At 38.3% G+C, this 23,381-nt stretch overlaps 1 protein-coding gene across 2 annotated transcripts in view; it reads right to left on the bottom strand.

The window, feature by feature from the left end:
* The window catches only part of LOC131079578 (vesicle-associated protein 1-2), a 287,828-nt gene that overhangs the window by 159,342 nt on the left and 105,105 nt on the right, over positions 1-23,381 (bottom strand). The window contains exons 3-6 of one of the 2 annotated variants that reach the window (XM_058017565.2): positions 20,237-20,318; positions 20,022-20,137; positions 12,280-12,447; positions 12,013-12,054 (exon numbers count right to left, since the gene is read on the bottom strand). In XM_058017565.2, the coding sequence (XP_057873548.2) occupies positions 12,013-12,054; positions 12,280-12,447; positions 20,022-20,137; positions 20,237-20,318 (408 nt within the window). The remainder of the gene's footprint in view (positions 1-12,012; positions 12,055-12,279; positions 12,448-20,021; positions 20,138-20,236; positions 20,319-23,381) is intronic. The other variant, XM_058017566.2, reaches the window with a different exon arrangement.

Consider the following 23,381-nt stretch of genomic DNA (forward strand, 5'->3'; position numbering starts at 1 on the left):
TTGCTTCAAGTACGTGCTAAGTCAAGACTCCATAAGGATAAACAAGGTTCAAGCCATCATTTGATGATAGCATACAAGAGTTTTAAACGTCCAAACATTGCTAATGAACGTGAAAAAAATCAAGATCGCTCCTGTCCTTTGGACAAGGACCAAGGCGATTCTATCAAAAACACTCAGGTTCCTACAAAGATCAAAGCGAAGCGAGGTTAAGCGGGACAAGGGACGGCGTTTGGAAAACATCACAATGAAAGATCGAAGGTCAAAAATGCATATTGAACGTGAAAAAACCCCATATCGCTCCTGTCCTTTGGACAAGGACCAAGGCGATACTATCAAAACACTCACGTTCCTTCAAAGATCAAGGCGAAGCGAGGTTAGGAAGTGCGAAGGACGACGTTTGAAGGGCATCGCAAAGGAGATCGAAGTTTGAATGTCGCCAAGATCAAGGAAAAATCACAGATCGCTCCTGTCCCTCTCCAAGGGACAAGGGCGATGGTCCCTTTAATACGTCCAAACACATAATGAAGACAAATGGAATAAGCGCAAAGGACACAAGCAATGATATTGTTCGCCTTACAATGAAGGTTTGAAGGTCAAAGATACAAGATGAACGTAAAGACATGGAGATCGCTCCTGTCCCTCTCCAAGGGACCAGGGCGATAATGGTCATAAGATGCATTTGCTCGCACAAGAAAGAAATTCAAATTCGAAGGACCACCAGATGATCGATTTGGAACGTGGAAATGAAGGAGTGGAACGTTGAAAACGCAAGAATCAAGACCAAGATCATGGATCGCTCCTGTCCCTCTCCAAGGGACCAGAGCGATGAGGTACGTCCCTTTATTTTCATATTTTTGGCGCCAAATTAAACAATTCGAATTTGCTTTAAATGCTAAATCAATTTAAAAAATTGAAAATTCATTTCTATTTGGCATTTAATATGGCGTTATCTCTTATTAATTATTTTTTGCCTTTATTTAAAATCGAAATTCTCAAATAAAAAAACGCAAGGCATTAATAGTTAATTATTTAATTAAAAAAAAAAAAAAATCGATTTTAAACGCTCATTTAAGGAGGTCGGCCTTGTCATTTCATTGCAAATCATTTAAAAAATGGTTTTATTTACCAAGTCGGCCTAAGGGATGAAAGGGTGAAAGCACTATATATTGAGGGTGGAAGATATCATTTTCACATAATCATTTTTTATCCTTCATGCGAATTGAGGAAAGCGAAGATAGTGCGAATATTATCCAAGGTGGCGTAGACACTTCAAAGGTGGTGCGAGTTTCATTCATCCAAAGATTGGCGCGCTTAGCTATCAAAGGTGGTGCGATTTCATTCCAAAGGTGGTGCGAAGTATATCATCAAGTATAGAGTGCGAATTGCGTTGAAGACAAAAGGTGGCGCTAATATCATCTTGTGTGGAGTGCGGAGTGTGTTTGAAGAAGGTGCGAATTCCATCCAAGGTGGCGTAAGCAATCAAAGGGTGGTGCGAATTTGAAGACCACGCCTAAGGCGAATTTGCTAAGGACTTGGAGATTTGTTTATGCGAACTTGAAGATCCATTTGGGACCACGTCCAAGGCGATAATTGAAGATCACGTTCTATCCAGAGGTGGCGAAGTCAATTTTGAGGAGATCATATTGAAGATTACTTCATACCTCAATTTTGCCTAGGCGAATTTTATCTTTTGCATTCTAGAGTTAGTTCTCTATCGAGGTATGGCGATTTAATTATTATTGTTTTATTCATTCATCGTCATATTTCAAATTTTGAAATTTTGATTCTTGAATTTCTCTTAGCTCAATCGTTGTATTTTAGGAAATGATAACTCTAGAGACTTACCATGAGGTTTCCTAAAATTTATCTCTCTTATTTACGTTATTTATTGCAAAATCTATTTCTTATAATGAAATGTTGTGTAGGTATGGCGACCCCAAAGGCGGGAGCATCCACCAGTCGCTCGGCTCTCATGAAAGAAGATCAGAAGACCGAAGAAGTGGAGACCAAGATCGTGTCCAAGTGGAGCAACATTGGAGATACAAACCTGGGGAACTTTAGCACGAAGAAGTTCCGAGAGGTCCCTTACATCGGCAAGCCATCACCTGTCGCCCGGAGAATAATAGAGAGTGGCATCATTAAGGCGGCCGGTTTACCTCCAGCTATTCAGTGCCAGGAGTTGATGATCGAGTGTGCCCGTCATTACAATCCACAGTCCAGGACAATTGTGTCCAACGAAGGAAACACTTTGGCGTACCTTTCAGAGGAAGCCATAAGTGAAGCCTTCCATCTTCCAGAGCACAGGGACATGATATACAAGAGCATTGAAGGAGCCAGATCAGTGTACGATGATGATCCAGATGCTTGCCTAAGCATAATCAACAAGAACTGGCTACTTAAGAGTCGTCCCCGTCTGAGCAAAGTACCAAACACACCACACAGGATTGATTTCCAGGAGGAGTACAGAGATTTGATTACCATGCTCAACAGAGTTACAGGAGCACCTCACGCCTTCTATTTTGAGAAATGGATGTTTTACTTCATCCAGGTGATTGTTCAAGGAAAGGGTACAATACATTCGGCTAGGATAATTAGCCATTGCTTGGACGTACAGTTGAGAAGACTCAGGGCTACTAAGTCCTTCCACATGAGTTCATACGTCATCTATGCCTTAATTAGGAGCGTTGAGTACGCAGGACTACCTCACAGAGGAGTGATTGGAAGAGGACCCGGCGAGGTCAGAGTTTGTGAATCCTATACCTACTTGCATCATCCACCAGGGAAGAACTACAAATTAGTCAATGATACTTTCACGATGAACATCACAAGGACGTTGCAAGGAGGGATTCACAACAGATTATCTCAGGATGCCCAAGAATTCATCAAGAGGTACGGTGCTTGGTTCATTCAGTTTCCCAAGTTCACTTACATTAGAGTGCATGGATGTCCTTTACCTCCATACATGTTGCCGAGGTACCCGACAGACAGAATTGTGTTACTTGAAGTAACAAGGCAGTTGGCAGCATATGTGAAGGCATTCAGACACAGACATCAGAATGGAGTTCAGGTACCTATTATTTTGGGTAATTCAGTTGAGGTATGTCCTAATGTCTTAGCCATGGATGACGCAGAGAAGGAATTAGCCTTGTATCCTTTTTCATCTTTTGCTTGGAGGAATAGTTTTGATCCACATGGACATTTAGAGGAGACGGTCGGTAGAAGATTTAGACATGAGTACCAGATTGAAGATTTTATGATGAATCTCCTAGATGATCTCGAAGTGAAACGAAAGATACATTCTAGATTGCCTTTGGATTTCATCAGGAAATGTAAGATTTACAGAGTAGCCGACCAAGCTCAGGACAACGGCAGGCACATCCAATCTTCATATGATAGAGAAAGCAAAACAATAAGTTTGAATTGGAATGAGCCCGAGGCCGTGGATTTAGATGATTTGATGGCACCAGTCTTGTCTTGTACTCGCAGATGGGTAGACGTTCAGCATCAGAAGTTGAGAGAACAGGGCATAGCCATGTCTTTTACTTTTGAAGAAAAGCCAGCCGAAGGTGGAGCCAGTGTTAGTGAAGGCAATCCTAATCCTAGGAATTCAGGTGAAGGTAACCTTCGATGTGCCAGTGAGGGCAATCTCCATTCGAGAGGTTCGAAGAGAAAGGAAAGATCAGAAAAGAAAGAGCCTTCCAAGAAAAAGCAAGGTGCCAACAAAGATCAAACACCAGGTACTTCTTCCAGGCCAGAGGATAGAACAATTCGAGTGGAAGAGTCCATGGAATCGATGGTACAGAATGATAGACAGGAGGAAGGACAGGCACAGCATGTTTCATCCGATGGATCTCTCCAAGACTATGATTTAGATAATGATAATGAAGTAACATCTCCTCCCAGACAAGAAGAAATAGTACATAAAGAGATTCAAGTTCAAGAGACAAGATCAAATATCCCAGATTGGTTGAAGGAAAGATTGACTAAGGTGATCGTAATTGAGGACGAGGACAGTGCAATTGATTTAGAGAGCCTCGTAGGACGTTCACATATGACAACAGAGAAGAAGAAGGCTACAAAGATGTCCAAGATGATTCGAGATGAGACTGGATCTAGAAAACTGCAGATAGCTACACCGGCAGCAGACAAATATGAGGGTGAGATCCTAGCAGAGGACTATCATATACAGACTATTGAGTTAGGACCTTCCACAGCAGAGCAGACTTTAGATGATGCCACCGACACATTTGAGGCATTGAAGGAAAAGCTTAGAGAAGAAGTGGAAAAGAATAGAAAGCTTGAGAGAGAGAGAGGTGCATGGAGGACATATTTCAGTCACATCAATGAACCTTTGGGACGTCAGGATCCAGTTAGATCACCATTGCAGGCATTGCCCCTTCAATCAATCAATGAAGCAGAAAGATTCAGGAACCTGGTCCAGCGTACATGTGGTTGGATGGATAGATCTCACACGGTGGCCATTGAGTTTGTTACAAGGATGTCGAAGATCACCCATCAGGCTATCCAAGTTCTTGAGATTATTCACAGATTGATGGCAACAGTAGCTGCATTTGCCCATACCAAGGACGTTGTCATCCCTGTCTTGAAAGTTATAAGACACACATCCAGAAGAATTTTAGCACAAGAGAGGATCTTAGAAGGTGATTCTCACAGTTTGTTTCAGTGGTCAACCTTACTCCATATAAAGAGTGTTCTCTTTGAGGACATCAGTGTTAGATGTAGTCAAGTTGAGGAGGTGATCAATCCGATCCAGGACAGAGTATTTGAGGTACTTCATACCATTCTTGGCAGAAGGATCGAGGTCGAGACAGATGTGGATTTACAAGAATTTGAGGATAGAATCAAGATCATCTTTCGCAAGGACGCAGATGTTACAGATGAGCAGTATGATCAGATGTATGCCACCATGCTCCTGATTGATAGAACAAAGGAACTTGAACCTACTTGGGACCCAGCTCTTCTAGATGCATTTGATCAGGTTATCCACTTAGAAGAGAGTATCAAGAATCTTCCCGAGATTCCAAGCACAGAAATTGAAGGAATCGTGACAAAATTCATTGCATATGCTAAGAAAGAGAATTGGAAAGGGAATAAGATTCTAGATGAAAGGTTGTTACAGATGACATGACATCTTATTTCTCATTGGTTGATACCTCCTAGATTTTTGTGCCAAATTTAATATTTGGCTATGTATTTAATGTTGTTCAGTAAAAAGGAGGTCATTTGTAACAAACCCTAATTAGGGTTTAGGTGTCATGATCTTGTCCATTGATTTACTTTCAATCTGGACCTTTCATTGTAACTGGGGATGCTATTTATACCCCCATTTTCCATTTCATTTGTAATAGTCAATAGTTGAATAATCAGATAAGAGTGAAATAGAGAGATTAGAATTGTAAGCAATTTTGTTTTATAGCAAGATTGAGTCTTGAAGAGAGAAATTCAAGCAATTGTTGTATATGATGACTTGGAAATCAATAAAATATTGAAGTTATGGTGTTTTGTTGCAAATTTCTTAAGTTATCTTCATGGTTGTTGGATGTACTTGAATCACGCTCAATCAAAGTAGTTTGTTAATTTGAAAGACTAAGTGTGAGGTTTGATATTTGGTAGGATTCGCAATCCAAACCACTAGCTTCTTGCTGATTGTAGGAACGCCTTGCGTGGTCGACTGGAAAACATTTTGAGTCCTTAACCTTCAAACATTTTCGTATCTAGGATATGTACCTTCGTAGTAGTGTCCTTGGTCTTTGATGCATTGAACACCATTATTACCTTAGAAGATCGCACTAATTTCAATTGAGTTGTTATCTTATGGCAAAATTGAAGTTGGTTGAGTCTTGCCAAATCTCATTCATGCTAAGTCGTTCATAGGGTTAGGCTAGATTAGACTTCCTTAAACCCTGTCCTTTTGCCATTTTTTTGAAGTTCCTTTTAGTTTAGTAAAATCTTCGAGCTTTTGGAATCCGTAAGACGCCTTGAAGGAAACAGCAAATCACATCATACCACTAAAAGCTTGTCCACACGTGGAGACCCCACTAAAAGAACCTTGGAGTCCATCTAACTGATCCTTTTTGCAGATCTTCAGCAGTTAGAGACTATTTTCTCAAGAGAGGATAAGATGCCTGTCGGTATTTTATTCTGTGTATGATTGTGTACAAAATACACGTCAACAGTCTGTCATTCTTAGTTTGATATATGTTTCTCACTTGACAAACAATTAATTCTGCATCACCTTGGGCATGAAGATTTCTGATTCCTCTTTTCAATGCAACGCTCATTCCTAGCAAAAGCGACTCATATTCAGCCGTATTGTTAGTATTAGCAAATTGCAACTTGAAAGAGTAACGGAAGATCTCTCCCTTAGGAGATATAAGAACTACACCAGCAACGAATCCATTTCTAGCGCAGCTGCCATCAAATTCAAGAGTCCACACATCATTTGAACTATTGTTTTCATTTGAGTGATTAGAGCTGCCTTCATCCGAGATGAGTGCATTATGAAAAGAAAAGTTGTCATCTTCTACCATAGGAGAAGATGAACTTTCCTCTTGAGTAGATGAAGAGTGAAACTCATCTTGTCGAGAAGGTAATGGAATACTTTCATCAGCAAGAGGAGATAAGACCTCTTCAACCATGACATATGAACTGGAAGACCCATTTTCTAATGCTTGATCCTTATAAGTATCAACAAACTTTTCATTTGCTGAAAGTAGTGAAATGTCGAAGCTGCTAGAAGAATAATCTTCAGCGAATTCTGAAATTTCATCTATATGGAGGTAATAATTCCCGAAACCTGAAGATTCAAAAAGAATCTGAGCATGGGGATCATTAGACTTGACAACCATGTACTTGGTTTCTCTTTCAGGAATTAACTTCTGCACAACACCTTTGACAGGTATTCTTGCTTTCGTCATATCCATGTTGAGTTCACCTCCAACATCCTTACAAAAATTACATCCAAGTAACATTCCATATGACGCAGGAACGTCAGCTACCAAGACAGTCATCTTTATTTTATTATCCGGAAAAGCAGCAAATGCAAATTGAGCATCCTTGATTTGCCCAATAAGAGGCACTTGTTTGTTCTCCATGGAATAACAATGACCAGAAGTTTTGGTCAAGGTCAGCCCCAAAGCTTGAGCAACTTTTGCGAGCATGACGTTATCAGAAGCACCAAAATCCAAGACACAATTGCTCAATTGAAAACCATTGATCAACAAGGAAATGTAAAAAGGTTCTATCTTTCCTTGAGTGGTAGATGGAATGGTCACCAAATGATTGGGCAAATTCTTGGGTTCTTGTGGGGTAGTATTCTCAAGTATAGGAGGAGTTTCCTTGCTTTTAACAAAATCAGCTAACCTATCAAATTGATCAGGACTAGCTTGTAAATACTCAACTTCAGACATTTGAATCTTAGTCTTCCTAGCATGGTCAATAATATCCAAAGCTTGAAATGAACTAGCTAGAGAGGGATTAACATTGTCCGATAGTGGTTTGGGGTTAGGCAAACTGGGCTTGGGATCAACAGATGAAGCAAGAGGAGGACTTTTGTTACTTACTTGGATTTTCGCTGCATCCTTTGGAATATAGGGCAGCGGTGTTCCTCTTTTAGCAATAATAACAAGTGGTTGTAAATCACTTGCGATCTTTGCAACAACTTCTTGTTGGGCCAATCGGGTCTGAGATCTTGTCGTTACAGCAAATGCTTGGCTATGAGTCCTTTCGGCAGCAACAGAGTCATTATAGTGCATGTAACGTATAGTAGAGTCGCCAGTCACTTCTTCTTCTTCTTCTTGAGGAAGAGCAACTTCGTCAAACTGATAATCAAAATAAGAAGACTCATTTTGATCAATCTCATAATAGCCAACCGCTGCCTTTGAAGGAAGTGACTCAAGCACAAGTCTCTCCGGAGGGGGAGGTAACTTGGGTTGATTCTTGGCAGCGTAACTAGCAGCAGCATTAGGACACGTCCTTCTTGGGATATCCTCGTATGGTGCGGGGTAGGAATTCTGAGATGCTTGCTTCTTTAAAGCAAGAAGTTCATTTGCTAACTTTTGCACAATAGGATCGGTAGAACCAAAAAATGAACCCTCCATATGTGAACCTCCTTTGGACCGATTAGAATCCTTTTTGATCTTACCAGCTAGGATCAAATCATCCTCAATTTCAATAGCCATTGATTGAGCAACTTCTAAATCAGCAAGAGATGCTCGCCTTAAGAAGAAATTGACCTCGGGCAACTGAGTGTTAATGAAAAAACACTTGAGGTTCTCAGGAGTAGGTTTAGAATTGTCATGAATTCGCGCATGCCTTCATGCGTATCTTTCTTCATTTGGGTCAACTGGGCCAACAAGGCGTGTTCATCTTCCGCTGGCGTGAAACATTCTTCGAACTTGTCTCTCAACAAGTTCCAAGAAACAATCGAACCAGCAGTAAGATTGAAAAACCAATCTGCTGCAATACCTTGAAGAGTCTCTATGAACAAAGGAACAGCAACATCTTGATGTTCAACTCCAAGAACACCACATGCCATATAGAAAGATTTGACATGTTCATCGAGATGCTGTTTTCCATCACCATAGAACTTGGGAAGATTTTTACGAGAACCTTGTGCTAGCGGATGAAGAGGTGGGGTTAAAGCCAAAGGACCAAAAGCTACTCCCCACGGATCGGGAGGAGGAAGCGGAGGTGGATTAGCCATACTAGATAATGAAGATATCAATGGTTTGAAAAAGAAAGAGGAATTTTCACTTGGGATAGATTTCTTTTTCCTCGAGGGAGGATAACTTGTGGTTCGTGATAGGGAAGATGTACTAGTGAATAAAAAGAATCTAGCTCTTTCAGCAGCAGATATTTCTTCTGAATATTCACCTTTCTTCCAACGAATGTAAACACGCAAACTTTCCAGCTTAGAGAAATGAAAGTATTTCCAAGCTCTTTTTTTTTACCAGCAAGACACTAGTCTTCAAACAAAAGCGTGAGGCTTTCGAATGCGTCCGTTTCCCTAGCAGAGTCACCAAAAAACTGTTGGTTGAAAATTTTGTACACTTGGGGAAATATACAAAATTGTGGTTTCAACCACAGCACACGAGTAAAAACTCTCCTAATTAAGGAAAGGCTCCCCCTATCTAACTACAACTTGGAAAATAAAATAGGATGGGACAGCAATCTTTCTTCTTTTTTTTTCAAGAAAGACAATATCCTTTTCTCTTCACAGAAAAGGATAGCGATTGAATATGATCAGCAATAACCACTTTCAAGTGAAATAAGAGAAAGGAAATGAAGTTTCCTGAAAGCACAAACACTTCCGTCACTTCCTTCGGGACGGGACAGCAATATCTAGCTCAAAGACTTGACTATTGGAAGTCCTATCTACCCTTTGCTATACTAAATTTTACAACGAATAAAAGATAACAGCTCAAAGACTGGAATAATCTATTCTTTCAACACAAAGACAAGAACTAATGAAAGCTCAAAGACTTGCTGCTATTTCTTATCAAACAGTAATTTTTCCTCAGGAATAGACGCAAGCTCAAAGACTTGCTGCTCCTTCTAGAGATTTTCCTATTTTAATTAATCTTCTCTACTTGCAGCTCAAAGATTTCAAGTTAGATTGGACTAAGCTCCTTTAGAAACACTTTGCATGGAAGAAATAAAAAGACATCTTGAAGCGGAACGGGAACTTGCATCCTTGTCTTCTTGCTTGGGGTAATACTAGCTTTTCAAGAGGGAACGGGCTGCCTTCCTCTTTTCATGTCATGACCATCTTTGTCTTGAAAGCATTTTATGCTCTCAACCATGAATTGTTGCTGTATTTCTTCTTTGTATCATCCTTCATTCTTGAAATTTGCTTGCAAAATAAGGCCCATGCCTCAATCCATTGATTGGTAGATAGTGTGTGCAAACTGGACTGACAAGGAAAGGGATAAATCGATGCAAAAATGGGCTCACAAGTGAATTTCGGGCTTTGGAAGTTGCATTACATGTGTGGAGAAAACAAGAGCATTAACTTGAAATTGCGGGGAACAAACATGCAACTTCATATGCGTAATGGGTAACTTCAAGTTTTCACTTGTAATTGGACCTTTAAGACTCATTTTCAAGTGTTTTTTGAGTGCATTCTGGACCGATTTCGGGTTCTGGATGGCTGACCGCGGGTAGACTTTAAATGGGGAAAATGAATGAAGGTGTGAAATGAATGGATGAAATGGTATGTACGGATGATGGAAATGAATATGAAAAGATTTTGGGAAGATCATCTTCAAGAAAATGGGAAGAAATTTTCAACATGTAATCCAGTTCCAAAAACCCGATTTTGAAAGGATGGGTATTTCTCATCTTTGCAACTTTATATTTAAACAAAAGATGGTTAAATCTTTTGTCCGTAAGGGAAGAACAATGATTTTCATCTAACTTGTAATCGAGATTTAAAATCCCGGATACAAGTAAAGAGGGAAAATGGGGAAGAACAATGCAATTCTAAAATTGCTTTACAAAGGGGAAAATCTCTCTGACAAAATCTGATTTTTGGGGGAAGAACAACACATTCCAAAAATGCAACTAAGAAAGAAAACTAAGAAAGCAAGAAAATAATAAAATGAAGGAAAGAAAGGAAAGAAACCATACCTCTCTTGAAAATGCAAAAGCTTCTCCAAAAATGCAACCAATTTTTGGAAAGGAGGAAAACTGATAAATAGAAGCAATCCGTAATGCCAAACCCTTATCATGTTTTTGCAAAAATGCCCCAAATTGATAAATGTAGCAGCAATCTCGAATTTGGAGGACCAAAATGCCAATGAGAGAGCACAACCAAGAGGATTGGAACAAAACGCCTAAGGAGGAGTTGAAGAAATGATGACAAGTGTTTGCAAAACGTAGCCAAAGGAATCACGTGGAGAAAAACGTGGCCATCATTTGCATCTTCAGGGACATCATTAGATAGCTTAAAACTCTTCTCAAACTCCACACATAGGTAAGAGAGGGCAAAATGTTTTAGGAGATTGCAGCTTGTTGGACATTTAATCCACTAAAATGTGGCATTAAAGAAAAACGTGACTACTGATCTAGGGCGAAAAACCAGTGAATGCAACCTCCATTTGGCATCAAAGATGTCCAAGAATGCATGAGAATAGGATGCAAGCCAAAACGCCTTCCTCCTCCAACAATTTCTCCACAAAAATTGCCTTGAAATGGTCAAAAACCGTTTTTCCTTGCATTTCGGGTTTTTTGGAATGAAAGACAAGTTCGATTTTGCATAAGGGAATGAAAATCGGGTTTTTGGGGGAGAATAACAAGTTTCAATTTCACTTTTTCTTCTTACAAGCCAAAATCAGGATTTTTTGGACAAATGACAAGTTTTATTTTTACTTTTTCACTTGCCAAGCCAAAATCGGGTTTTTTTAGACAAATGACAAGTTTTATTTTGTCAAAAAATGCACTTGCAAGGAAAAATCGGGTTTTTTGGAGAGGAATGCAAGTTTTAATTACTTGTAAAAGGGAAATAAAATCCCTACAACAAGTTAGAAATACTTGCACATATGTAATGGGGATTTAAAAAACCTATTACATGCAAAATCCATTAAAGTAGGGGTTCCAACTAAGACCAATGTTTTTTTCTTAACTCTAGTTTGACTTAAATCACTTAGGGACATACCAATTTATGGTTGACAGTCTTCTTATAAGACCAATGTTTTTTTCTTAACTCTAGTTTGACTTAAATCACTTAGGGACATACTAATTTACAGTTGATAGTGTTTTGCTTTGACTGCTGGATAGACAAATTAGAGTTTTCCTTTCTTATAATATAGCTTTTCAAATTTTCAAAGAAGAAAAGTAAATTCGTTTTCAGATTTCCTATAGCAGAATTCTACAAAAATAGTTGGTGATTAAACTTATCAGGACTGAGGGATCTCTATTTCTTGCCAAACAGAACCAAAGTTCATACTGTGGAGATCAACAGAAGGCTTGTGAAACCCAAAATACACTTACCTCTGTAAGCTTTGCTCTCAGCTCATTGACCTCTTTTGAATTCTGTACCATTAAAATATGTAGCAGACAACTATGTTAAGATATGACTAGGCAATCACCCAGACAAAAGAGAAAGTAAAAGGAACACAGATGCAATAGAAATTTTGTAAATCTACCAATTATAATTCATATTTATGCACTACCTAATCATAGAACAGAACTTTCTGATATTTTCCCAGAGAGGAAGCTACTAATACTACTAAATATCAATGCAATAAACAGACTTACTGTATCAGTAAAGAATGTACTTTGATCACCATTGTCTAGTGAATATGATGATTTTGGAGATAACCCTTCTTCTGCTGACTCTAAAACAGGAGAAGGCGGCTGTGGTGGTGGAACAAAGACAGCCCTCAATTTTGTTTCACAAATATCTTTTCCCGGTTCCTTGTTGAACTGTATAGCAGAGAATTTAACATATACTAAGCTGAAGCAAACTGCAAAATTAAACTCTAAATTCAATATCATTTATTAGACGCAAAATTTCTATCATCATGATACCAAACTGCATTGACCTTTGTCAGTAGGATGATCATCATGCTATGACTATGATACCTTTGACATATAAACAAACAGGACTTTAAAAGCAGAATTGTTGAGCTTTGACATATATGACAATGCCACCAGAGGAAGTTTATACACTATCCATCCCAAATACAATGAAGCCACTTTAACATTTAAATTCACACAGAAGTTATAGTAGATTAAAACAGGCTTTAAGACAGGAAGCTGTCCTAGAAGATCTGGGAAGGACTAATTTGTCCATGCAAGACCTCATGTAAAAAAAGAGCAAAACTGGGAATATACTTATTACTTACTACCTAGCCAGGATTGTTTGGCTGAGATGATCTTTTGATATTAAAGTTGGTAAGGCAACCACGAAGGCTCTGATACCTTGGCTTCCATATTTTTGATAAATGTGACAGATAACACACATGGATCAAAGATGAAAGGATCCAAATAGTCAAAAAGAGCCTTGGAAAGTAACATAAGAACAGTTTAAACACTTCATTTCAGTACATGAAGGAGAACCCTTCCTAAAATGATAAAATACAACTGTTTGAAAACCTACCAAAGCCCAACTTAACAGCCTCACTTACAAGACGTCTTGAAAGCTAAATAAAAAGTCTAGTACAAAAGAAACAGTCAAATATAATGTGATGACACCCATGGCATGCACACCATCACAAGGTTTCTAAAGGAAAAATATTTCAGTGGGTCACCAATATTTAACCCAAGTGTATTTAAGTATGAGTCAGCTGACAGAGGACCATGCAATTATGAAGCTGCTACTGTAGAAGACTGGCCCCAATAGGAAACCATGTCGCTGCCATAAAGGCAAATTATGCATTGGGATGGTTACCATGAACTAACATTTAAGAAACATTAATGTCATCTTTTAGAGGAGATATTTCAAGAGACATCCTGTCACTGCTATAAGCTACAAATGGCATTATTTACTTGAACAAGCTCAAGCTCAGCCAAAAAACACTTACTGATCCATTAAATTGTAAATTAACAAAGATATATGTGGAAAACTATCTGTGCGAGATGTCCTGTTAAAAACGATAAGGTTGGTAACTTGTCCGCAAAGCTGAGCGAATTTTAATTGATGCTTCCACTATTTAGGAAGGCTATTTGTAAACCAAAATATCTGCAACTGATTTTAAAGGAAAATATCAAAAGATAGAACCATCTTCTTTTTTTACGATAAAGAAAACAATTATCCAGAGTTACACTCTAAGCAAAAAATATATAAAACAGCTGCAGTTTTAGCTGAGACTGCTGAAAATCAAAATAGAAAACCAATAGACTAAGCACTAGAAAGAGGAGTGGTTCGCTTGATTTTTTTCTCTGGAAGTAGTCCAGATTTGTTTTCCATTGTTTAGTCAGAGGGAAGACATTGATCAGCATTCCAGATCCACTCTCCATACCCATCTTCCTACTTTAAAAATTGAATAGCCACTAACTGGGAGGTCCAGTGGCTTCTTTAGTGGGAATTATCATGTGTTCTGTCTTTTTTCATTGTCACTTTGTTTAAGCCGATGCTGGGGCATCAAGAGATCCTTTTTTCCCTAAGTTGCCAATTCGAGTATGTGTGCGGGTACAAGAACCGGAACCCGGTATGGCGGTACGGTAAATTTTATTTCGCTTGGTTATATATAGCACTCAAGTCAGAGGGAAACATCAAGTCTCAAAATGTCATTACAAAATGAAAATTATAATTACAATTGATATCTAGTATTCATATTCTTCTTCATCAAAAGCATCAAGGTCAACATCAACATTTGATTCAATTTCATTTGAAACTTGATCAATTGGATTGCCACTCCCACTAACCATGTCAAGTGCACAAGCTGGTTCAATTTCATTTTTCAAACATTTGACAAAATGCCAAATCATTAACAATACAAGGAAAGTGATTTCACAAAACATAAACAAACAGCTGCTACATATGCATAATGTAAATCAACTGAAATCAATCTCATTAATGCTGATATGAAGTTTACTAACCCCATGATTGCTGGCACAACTCACAAATGCAACTGAAATGATAATTGATATTTAAATCCTTGCTTTCTAGCATATTCTGATATAAAATGCTATCACAAAGTCATGATACAGCTGGGACTGGATGGATAAAGGAAATGGCATAACCAAAATGATGAAGATTGAAATTGAGGTGTTAATGTATGAAACTACACTTGGGTACGGCCCTTAGTACTTCTTGGGTGTCCCGGTTCGCTGTGGGTCCTCCAAAAAAGGACCTACAATGAGCCCAGGCACCCAGGAAGTACCCAGGGTCATACTTGAACGATACCCGTACCAGGACCCGGGCTTTACCAGCAGTACACAGTAACATAGTTTTTCCTCTTTCAGAACAAATAAATTTGTCAATTGCTTGGGTACAATTGTTACTAGTTTCAAAGCAATTACTTAGAATTGGCAAATTATCCTCCTGTTAGTATAATTAGGCAATTATGGTTTGTTGATTTTCCTTTATACCTTGCAGATTTTGCATCAGTAAGAGGGGGATTTGCTGCCTGAGTTCAAGTTTCCTATTCTGAGCTTCAGCAATCCTCAAGAGGCCATTCAAAGTATCATTAATGTTAGCTAACAAAAGGTGAAGAATAATTTCTAGGCAAGACTCCACTTTGTTCTCAGTGTGACCATGGATTTTTGGATTCTTTGGAGCGATTGGGACATAAATAGAATCACTAGGGTTAGGAGTACGTAGAACTAACACCAATTATCTGGGCAAAGGGCTGGAAAATAGTAGGGGCAGCATCAACGGTGATAGGGATATGCCTACCCCTCCAAGTAAGCTGTTATTCCTGGATGTGTGAGTTAAGCCACGTTGGTCACTTTAAGAGTTTGAGAAACAAGAGGACTGAATCCATTAGAGATGGGTGAACAAAGAAACAGACATTGCTAATGACCTACATCTGATAGTTGGTGAGTCACTATTAGCATCAGACTCCCTCAGCAATGGTATGACAGCTTGGAATTTCATCACTTTTGTTATCCTCATCTGAAATAACAGTGACTTGATTTCTTGTTGGGGACTCTTTCAGAAGACTCTTTTCACTTCATGGCTGCTTGAGAGAGTGAAATTTTCCTTTTCCTAGACTGGACTGGCTTATTGGGAACAAAAAAACTTGGACAAACATAGTGGAATAGTACTATTTACAATTCTGGACATGATTCTAAAACTTAACATGTTTTGCACTAAAGAAAGGCTGGTTTCCAAAAAAGGGCATTGTAAGTATAGAGTTAGAAATCACCTACTTTGAAACTTCTACTCTTAAGTTGTGCATTCATTTTAGTGTCCACGCCCTTAGCATGTTTTAAGACTCATGCATCCTATTCCTAAGGCATTATTCTCTCACCTGAATGCCATAATTGACCCTGTTCTTTAATAGCACTCATCTCTAACCCAAATCACAACTTTTGTCTACCTAGGCACCCATGCAATCGTGGTAGCAACGCAGGTCACCACCATGATTGCAATAGAGTATGTCAGAATGAGAAGTTAGAAATCACCTACTTTGAAATTTCTACTCTTATGTTGTGCATTCATGTTAGTGTCCACGCCCTTAGCATGTTTTAAGACTCATCCATCCTATTCCTAAGGCTTAATTATCTCACCTGAATGCCATAATTGACCCTGTTCTTTATTAGCACTAATCTCTAACCCAAATTACAACTTTTGTCTACCTAGGCACCCATGCAATCGTGGTAGCAACCCAGGTCACCACCATGATTGCAATAGAGTATGTCAGAATGAACCACTTTAAAATATCCACAATCCCATTTTTTTGCCTTCCCATGTTTTTTTCCAAAGACTCTTTGATCCTCATTTGAGCTCTCTTTCCTTCTTCATTCTCTCTCTATTTTGAAGCCTCTTCTAAATTCCTTTTGGATTTTTAGTTGTTATCTACACCCTGCTTTTCTTCCATAGCCATTTCTGCAACACTATTTTCCTCCCATCATCGATACCTTGCACATCCTTAGTTACCCATTTATCCAAACATCATTTGGTAAATATGCCTCCAAACACCTCTGCACTACACTAGCACACACCACAGCAATATTAGACATCATGTAGGGTTTTATTGGTAGCTACAATACCTTGCACACACCATGAACACCCACACATAGAGATCACAGACTTTGATATATCCCTTCTAAAAGCCTGACTGAAGTAGGCTCCCAAGCAGACACCCAAATTTTTCTTGTCCATTCTACAAGTAGTGTCTTCAATATTTCTTCATACAAAAAACCTCTCCAAGATTTGCAAGCACAGCAGCAATCAGAAGATGAACTCATGCAACCCACAAAAGTTTCAAAGTTTGGAATGCAAAGGTCACCATTGCTCTAGTACGGTCTCTGCCATGATTGAATGATCACTAACACCCTAGATGGTCTCTACCACAATTCTTGGATTTCAAGCCTAGGTCTAAATTTCTTGGTTCAAGAACTTCCAACCAATTGTGCCAGGTCACTACCACATTGGTATGGCCATGACCACTATATTGCAATCTAACCTCATCCACAATCCAAATTCTCCTATATTTCAATACATTCATTCTTGGATGTCAACATTCTAACTCTCCAAACTTCAAATCCAAAATACCCTCCCTTTCCTTGCTTTGTCATTTCAATGTCTTAATCTAGGTTCCAGCTTCTTGATTTAGTTCAGTTATGTAAACAGTAAAACCCATCTTTTGTATTGATTAGATCAGTGTTACTTTGTTTATGTTATGCTTTATATTTCCTTATTTAAAACAAAAATAAACATATGACTAGTTTAAAGTATTAAATACCTTCCTTAGTTGCTCTTCCAGACTCGGTCACACTTGCAGACACAGCTCAGGATAGTTAATTTTTTGGCCATTTCTCCAGCTATGCCCACCTCACTACTCTCTCCTATATATTACAATACACCTAGGGCAGTTTAAATTCTTCCCTGCAGAATATAAAGTTTCTTTTGAACAGCCTGCATTTGTGGGAGATTGCAAGATCCATGCTTTTTTCCATACACATGCTCAAAACATAAAAAATGTCAAAAACACTCCTTGCAGACAGTTGATTATGTGAAACCATACTTCTTTAAAGAATTTGGTGTAACATATCAGTAGATATAGAGAATGTGTAAACCAGAAGACCATCGTTGGTTTGCTCAACATGTTTCTGTAATCCATTAATACCAAGTGAAGAGAGTGCTTCAATCCCTATAGCAGCTAGAAGGAGTGATGTTGCCACTGAGTGCATAATAGAGGATGGCATGATTGCTAGGGCATAAAAGAGTTTCCTGTCTCATCACTATTATTAAGGCATTTAACCCAACAGATATAAGGAAGGTTTTCACTGTGTAAGTTGGTTTAAAGTTTCCCTTTAAACACCTCCTTGGAAAAATCAATCCGATTTATCATTAACTCCTTATTAATCAGTGAACATGTGGCATCCTTTAAAAACCATATGCTAAGTCAAGTTTTCTTCTCCATGCTGGCATGATTGAATGAGTGTTCCAAGGAATATGTTGGAGTATCTTTGCTGCTAGAGTTACGAGTGAAAAGGTTTGACAATTTACAAATGACTTCAACCCCTGCCATGTTAAAAAGAACTGCTTGCAAGATGTGTGACATATGACATGGCTCCACCTAGAAGTTGAGTAAGGTGATTTTTTTTATTTGTATTACTGTAATGTCCCTAATTGGCCAACCTTAGAGTAGGAGGAGAAGACCAGGAATTGTTGCCAAGGCCATGTTGAAATAAACATATGATTTTCTTTGAAGATATGGTGGATTTTTGTGTGTTGTTTCCACATGTTTCATGGTTTCTACTTCTCAAGTTCTAGATTTTTTTACATGGATTTGATTTGTTGAATAGAAGAACTTATTGTTGATTAATGGTGAAGCCTATATGTTCATGCCATCTGGAATTTGTTGAATGCAAATTGCAGTGCATGGTTAGTCTGAACTCATATTGAAAGCTTAACTTCAATTGTTCTATGCTCATTGTTCCTAGTGTTGATGTGCATAAGTGATATGAAAATCATTCACATACCCTTAGGAGATTGCACCATCTTTGTGTAGTTGTTTCCTCATGGCAAAGCAAAGCTTGGTTTGGTTTTACTAATTCAACAATCATTTCTTGCATTGCTAGACATTTAACTTAGATTTCCTTAACCTTCACCATTTTGTCTTTTATTTTTTAAGATAGTTAAGTGTTACACATTCCAGCTAAGCGTAAGTCCCTTTGTGTTAACCAACAATATCACATCAATACACTGAGTCTATCCAACATAAAGTAGATTGTTCGCATTGTAAACCTGAGGGTTGCCTTATTTGATCACGAAGTTTAGCATATGAGGTTTCCTTGTTCAAGAGAGGATAGAATACTTGGTATTTAAATCTGTGTTTGAGGTGTCATAGAAAACACATCAACGCAATGGAGGATAAAGTTATAAACATAACACAAAGGACAGTTTACAACTAACCATGAAATTTGGAGAACTCTATGTAGCAGTTTTATCAAGCATTCATTACATCATAAATTCTGCCAGTTTGGCCACAGTTAATTACTGATGAAAAACATATGTAATAGTTTTGTACGCTATGGTTTAGGAAAGTGTTATTAGTGTGCATTTGGATGATGTCATTGATCTTTATCTATTTGTTTCCTAGTATTATAAAGCTAAACCATTGCAGTTGAATGGCAATTAGAACTTCCTTATGTGTCAAGACAGACAATTGTAGAGTTCTGTGTGCATCAAAATCCCCCTGAAATAATACACTGGATCTTATTATATGCCATGGTTGCATAACGTTTACAGGACATAACCTGAGTGAAGTAATATCATAAAAGAAGGATGCAAAAATGTTGATTAAATTTCCCAATATAAATATAACCATTGGACAACTGGAAACAATTTTGGTTGCAGATTTTGAATTAACGATAGAAACTGATTTAATTATAGTGGTATTTGACCATCAGAAAACATTTCCCACAAACTGATTTTGGTAGCACATGTGGCCTAGAGTTGTTTTATTCAAGAAGTAAGAGTGCTACATTCTATACTACTAGATGCAGCCAACACAAAGGTCCACACTTCTGTTAGCGCTTATTCATAGGGTTCCACTAGTTGTCTAAAACATGTGCTTTATCAGAGTTGGAAGCACTGGATTGCATTTTTAATGACACGTGTAATTACTATAGTGTTGATTTGATATCATGCCATTGTCCAAACTTCATTTTCATTATATAACATCACTATAAGGGATACTTCAAAATTCAAATTCATGAGTATAATTACTAAATGAACTTCCAACCATTAACTAATGACCATCCACCTTTTTTGAAAGGTTCGCTGGCAACATCAACATTTTAATCCATAAAATTAAAAGATGATCATTGATATTTTTTTGAACAAATTATGCATGTACATATGAAAAAAAAATTATCACCAGTTCTTGAGAAACATCCTTTGCAGAGATTCCATATGGGGCTATAACACTTTGAATCAGAAACTTGTCCTTGCATTGCAAATCTGGTGGAGCCTCTCGTTGAACTTGCATTGTCACTAGAAAATACACAAAATAAGATGTTTTACCAAGAAATATGCACCTGGGAAATCAAAGTATTTCTGCTTAAACCAAACAAGTTTGGCATAAAGTGTTACCAGTGATGTCAACACTACTTTGAGGCAAAACTACTCCAGTATTAGGGCGTACACAATATTTTTTGGGAGATGTTGTCTTCACCTGTAGTCACATTCTCACATGACTTATTTTCCAAAAATAAATGATTCAAAGTGAAAGATATATGCTGTCTAATGAAATAGTAAACCATAAAAATCACACTCACAAAACCAAACTTCTTTCATCAATATATTACATGTGTGTGATTTGGCATGCAGAAGATATTTTTGACTATTTTTCTTTCAAGGAAATAAATTCAATTTTCAAGAAGAGTGGATGTGATTTAATTGACGACAGAATATCTACTCTTTCTTTGGAAACCTCATATCGTGCTACATCTTCAGTCACAGCAATTAGAGTTAGAAAACTTTATGACAAAGAACAATAGGAAACTATAGTACAATATAGTTTCTAAACAAGAACAGTAGTAGCTATATTGTATAGTTACTAAACTATAGTACAATTTAGTAACCATTGCAATCTTTATTAGATGAAATGTTGTAGCTTTGTATGTAATTCTTCCATGTTTAATTCATAGTAATGAGTAGCCCTTGTTTATATTCATTCCAATTGAACCACGGTTTACTTGTAATTTTCATCTGAAAGTACTAGTGTTAATTAGCTGTGCTAAGTTTTTTTCTGCAATAGATAGAAAGATAATATATAAACTCTTGTACAGTGAAAAAGTAATGAATTTCTTTTTGCCCTACCTTAAAAACAAAAAGATGGGTTTTCATTTAAAGTTTGTTTATATTGCATACTTAGTCTTTGATATTTCTAGATTTTATAAAGTTCAAAATTTGGAAACATGTTATTTATTTCACTCTTCTTAAAAGGGAGTTTCTCCTTGTTTACCCTCTGGGTGAACAGTTTAGAACATACAGATAGAACACTCAATGCAAAATAATAATGCCATAGATATCAGATAAAGCATAAGAAATGTTATTCCATTCATAATCATGTGTGTCCGTACAAGTTACCTCCAAGGTATATAAAGGTACCGAGGGGGTGCAAGTGCCAACCGTCACACCCGTAACTACCATCCCTCGGTTACCGAACTAACAAAGACAAATACAACTTAATTAACTAGTTTTATACAATATTTCCACCAACATCATCCCCCCCAAAAAGGAAAGGTCGTCTCCAGATGACTTACAACAAAATGGGGAATACATTGCTTACTACAGAACCCACCATAAAAAACTAAGGGGGTGCAGAGGACGTCCCTGATGAAGAAGGCGCCGGTGGGGGTGTAGTGGTGGACGCCAATCGCCGACGCAGCTCGTACACCTACTCCATACTCTTCAAATCCCATTCTGCCACCATCTGTCTCTCCATTGCAGTCTTCACCATATAAGCCGCCTCCAACACCTCCTTATCCTTCTTGTCCACGCTCTCCAGTGCACTGACCAATCGAGTCTCCAACTACTCTCTGGATGCCCTTTCCTCTTCCAGCTATATAACCAAGGCAGACTTATCTGCCACCAGAATGTCCATCGCTGTCCGAGTTTGTGCCATGGTAGCCTCAACCTTCCGAAACCTGGCAATCAGCTCCTCCTAAGCCGTCACTGCTACTACGCGCAAGGCCTCAGTTGTGGATGCCATGTGCTATGTACTCTGGATCTCAAGATAGCCTTCGCGGAAGGCCTGCTCCACCTCTCTCAACAAGGATTGCATCCGAGTCTCGCCAACCCCCTCAGTGAGGCTCCAAGCCTCCAGCATCCCCAAGTTCTCCGTCTCAGGCCACCCGACAGACTCAAAACACCTCCCAAACTCCTCTCTACATCCAGTGCGAGCAAAAGTCAACAACCTCTCCATCCAATCGACCATGGCTGCATTCGCCTGGAGTCTCGCAAATGACACAAGCCGCTGTGCTCCTAGAGTCATCTCGGCAATGAACTGCTCAAATTCTTTGGCGCCCTGCTGCACTCCCATAGGCACCCCCTCCTCTCTGTAAGGACTAGTTACTACATCCGTCGGGGGTGATGAAGCCCTCTGAAGCACCCTACTGCTCGAAGAACTCCCTTCCTCTAGATCAATGATATCCAAGGAATGCATCTCCCTGCCTAGAGATAGAGTGGCCTCCCCTACAGGTGCCACGGGTGTTAGCTGCTAACGACTCAACCAGGCACTGAGGTCATCGTGGAGAGCGCCTGCTTCCATCATTACCTCCTGCATATAACCTGGCACACCCGGCACATCCTGCTCCATGGAAGCCCCTGCACCTGCCAAGGTACCTGGCCCATCCTGCTGAACTAAGGCCACCCCAAAGTCGACCACCCCTGCTGTGGTCTCGACCCGTGGTGGTGTCTGTAGTACCCCTACTCGTTTGAACTTATTAGACTCATATTTTATTATTGTTTACTTTCAGTGGATACATTACCATGATGTGTTATTCAGACTTTTATGACATTATTTAATGCTTTATTTGGATGTGAGATGCATAATTTATTTGCAATATTTCAGTTTTTGTGATTTATGGCATTTTATGGATTATTGCTATGTACTGACATTTTACTTTATCTATGCAATGTGTAATTATATGTTGTGTCTGTGAGTGTATTGGATGCAAGGGGACAATTTTCCTTCACTCATTTCGGTGAGACAGGGAACGTCGCGATTCTCCTTCATCGGTGTGTATGCCATGTTTTCTATATTGTATATATGCATGCGTGCTTTGGTGATGCAGGATATTGTAGGTACAAGAACCAGGTAGGTAGTTGACCCTATTTTACTCATTTACACTCATGTGAGTGTCGTCAGTTGGTCGTCCTGTCAGTTAGTTCGGCCTTTGTATTTTGTCGTTTGATCTTTTTATGAGTATTTGCTCGAAGATTTGTTCAGTTTGTGTGTTTTAGTGGATTTGATTTATTAATTAAGTTTATAGAGTTATCTCATAGTTAATTTATTTATGCATTGAGATTATAAATTTAGTTAATTAAAAGAAATTATTAAATTAAGTTGCAAGCTACATGATATTAGAAATATATTTTTATTTAAATTTTTGTGGAAAAATAAATTAAATTAATTGTATTTATTATTTCCTAGAATTTTAAATAAATAAAAGAATAAAAGAATAAATAAATAAATGAATAAAAGAATTAATTAGAATTAAAGTATTGTTTT

The sequence above is a fragment of the Cryptomeria japonica genome, chromosome 9, assembly GCF_030272615.1.
Source record: "Cryptomeria japonica chromosome 9, Sugi_1.0, whole genome shotgun sequence".
NCBI lineage: Eukaryota > Viridiplantae > Streptophyta > Pinopsida > Cupressales > Cupressaceae > Cryptomeria > Cryptomeria japonica.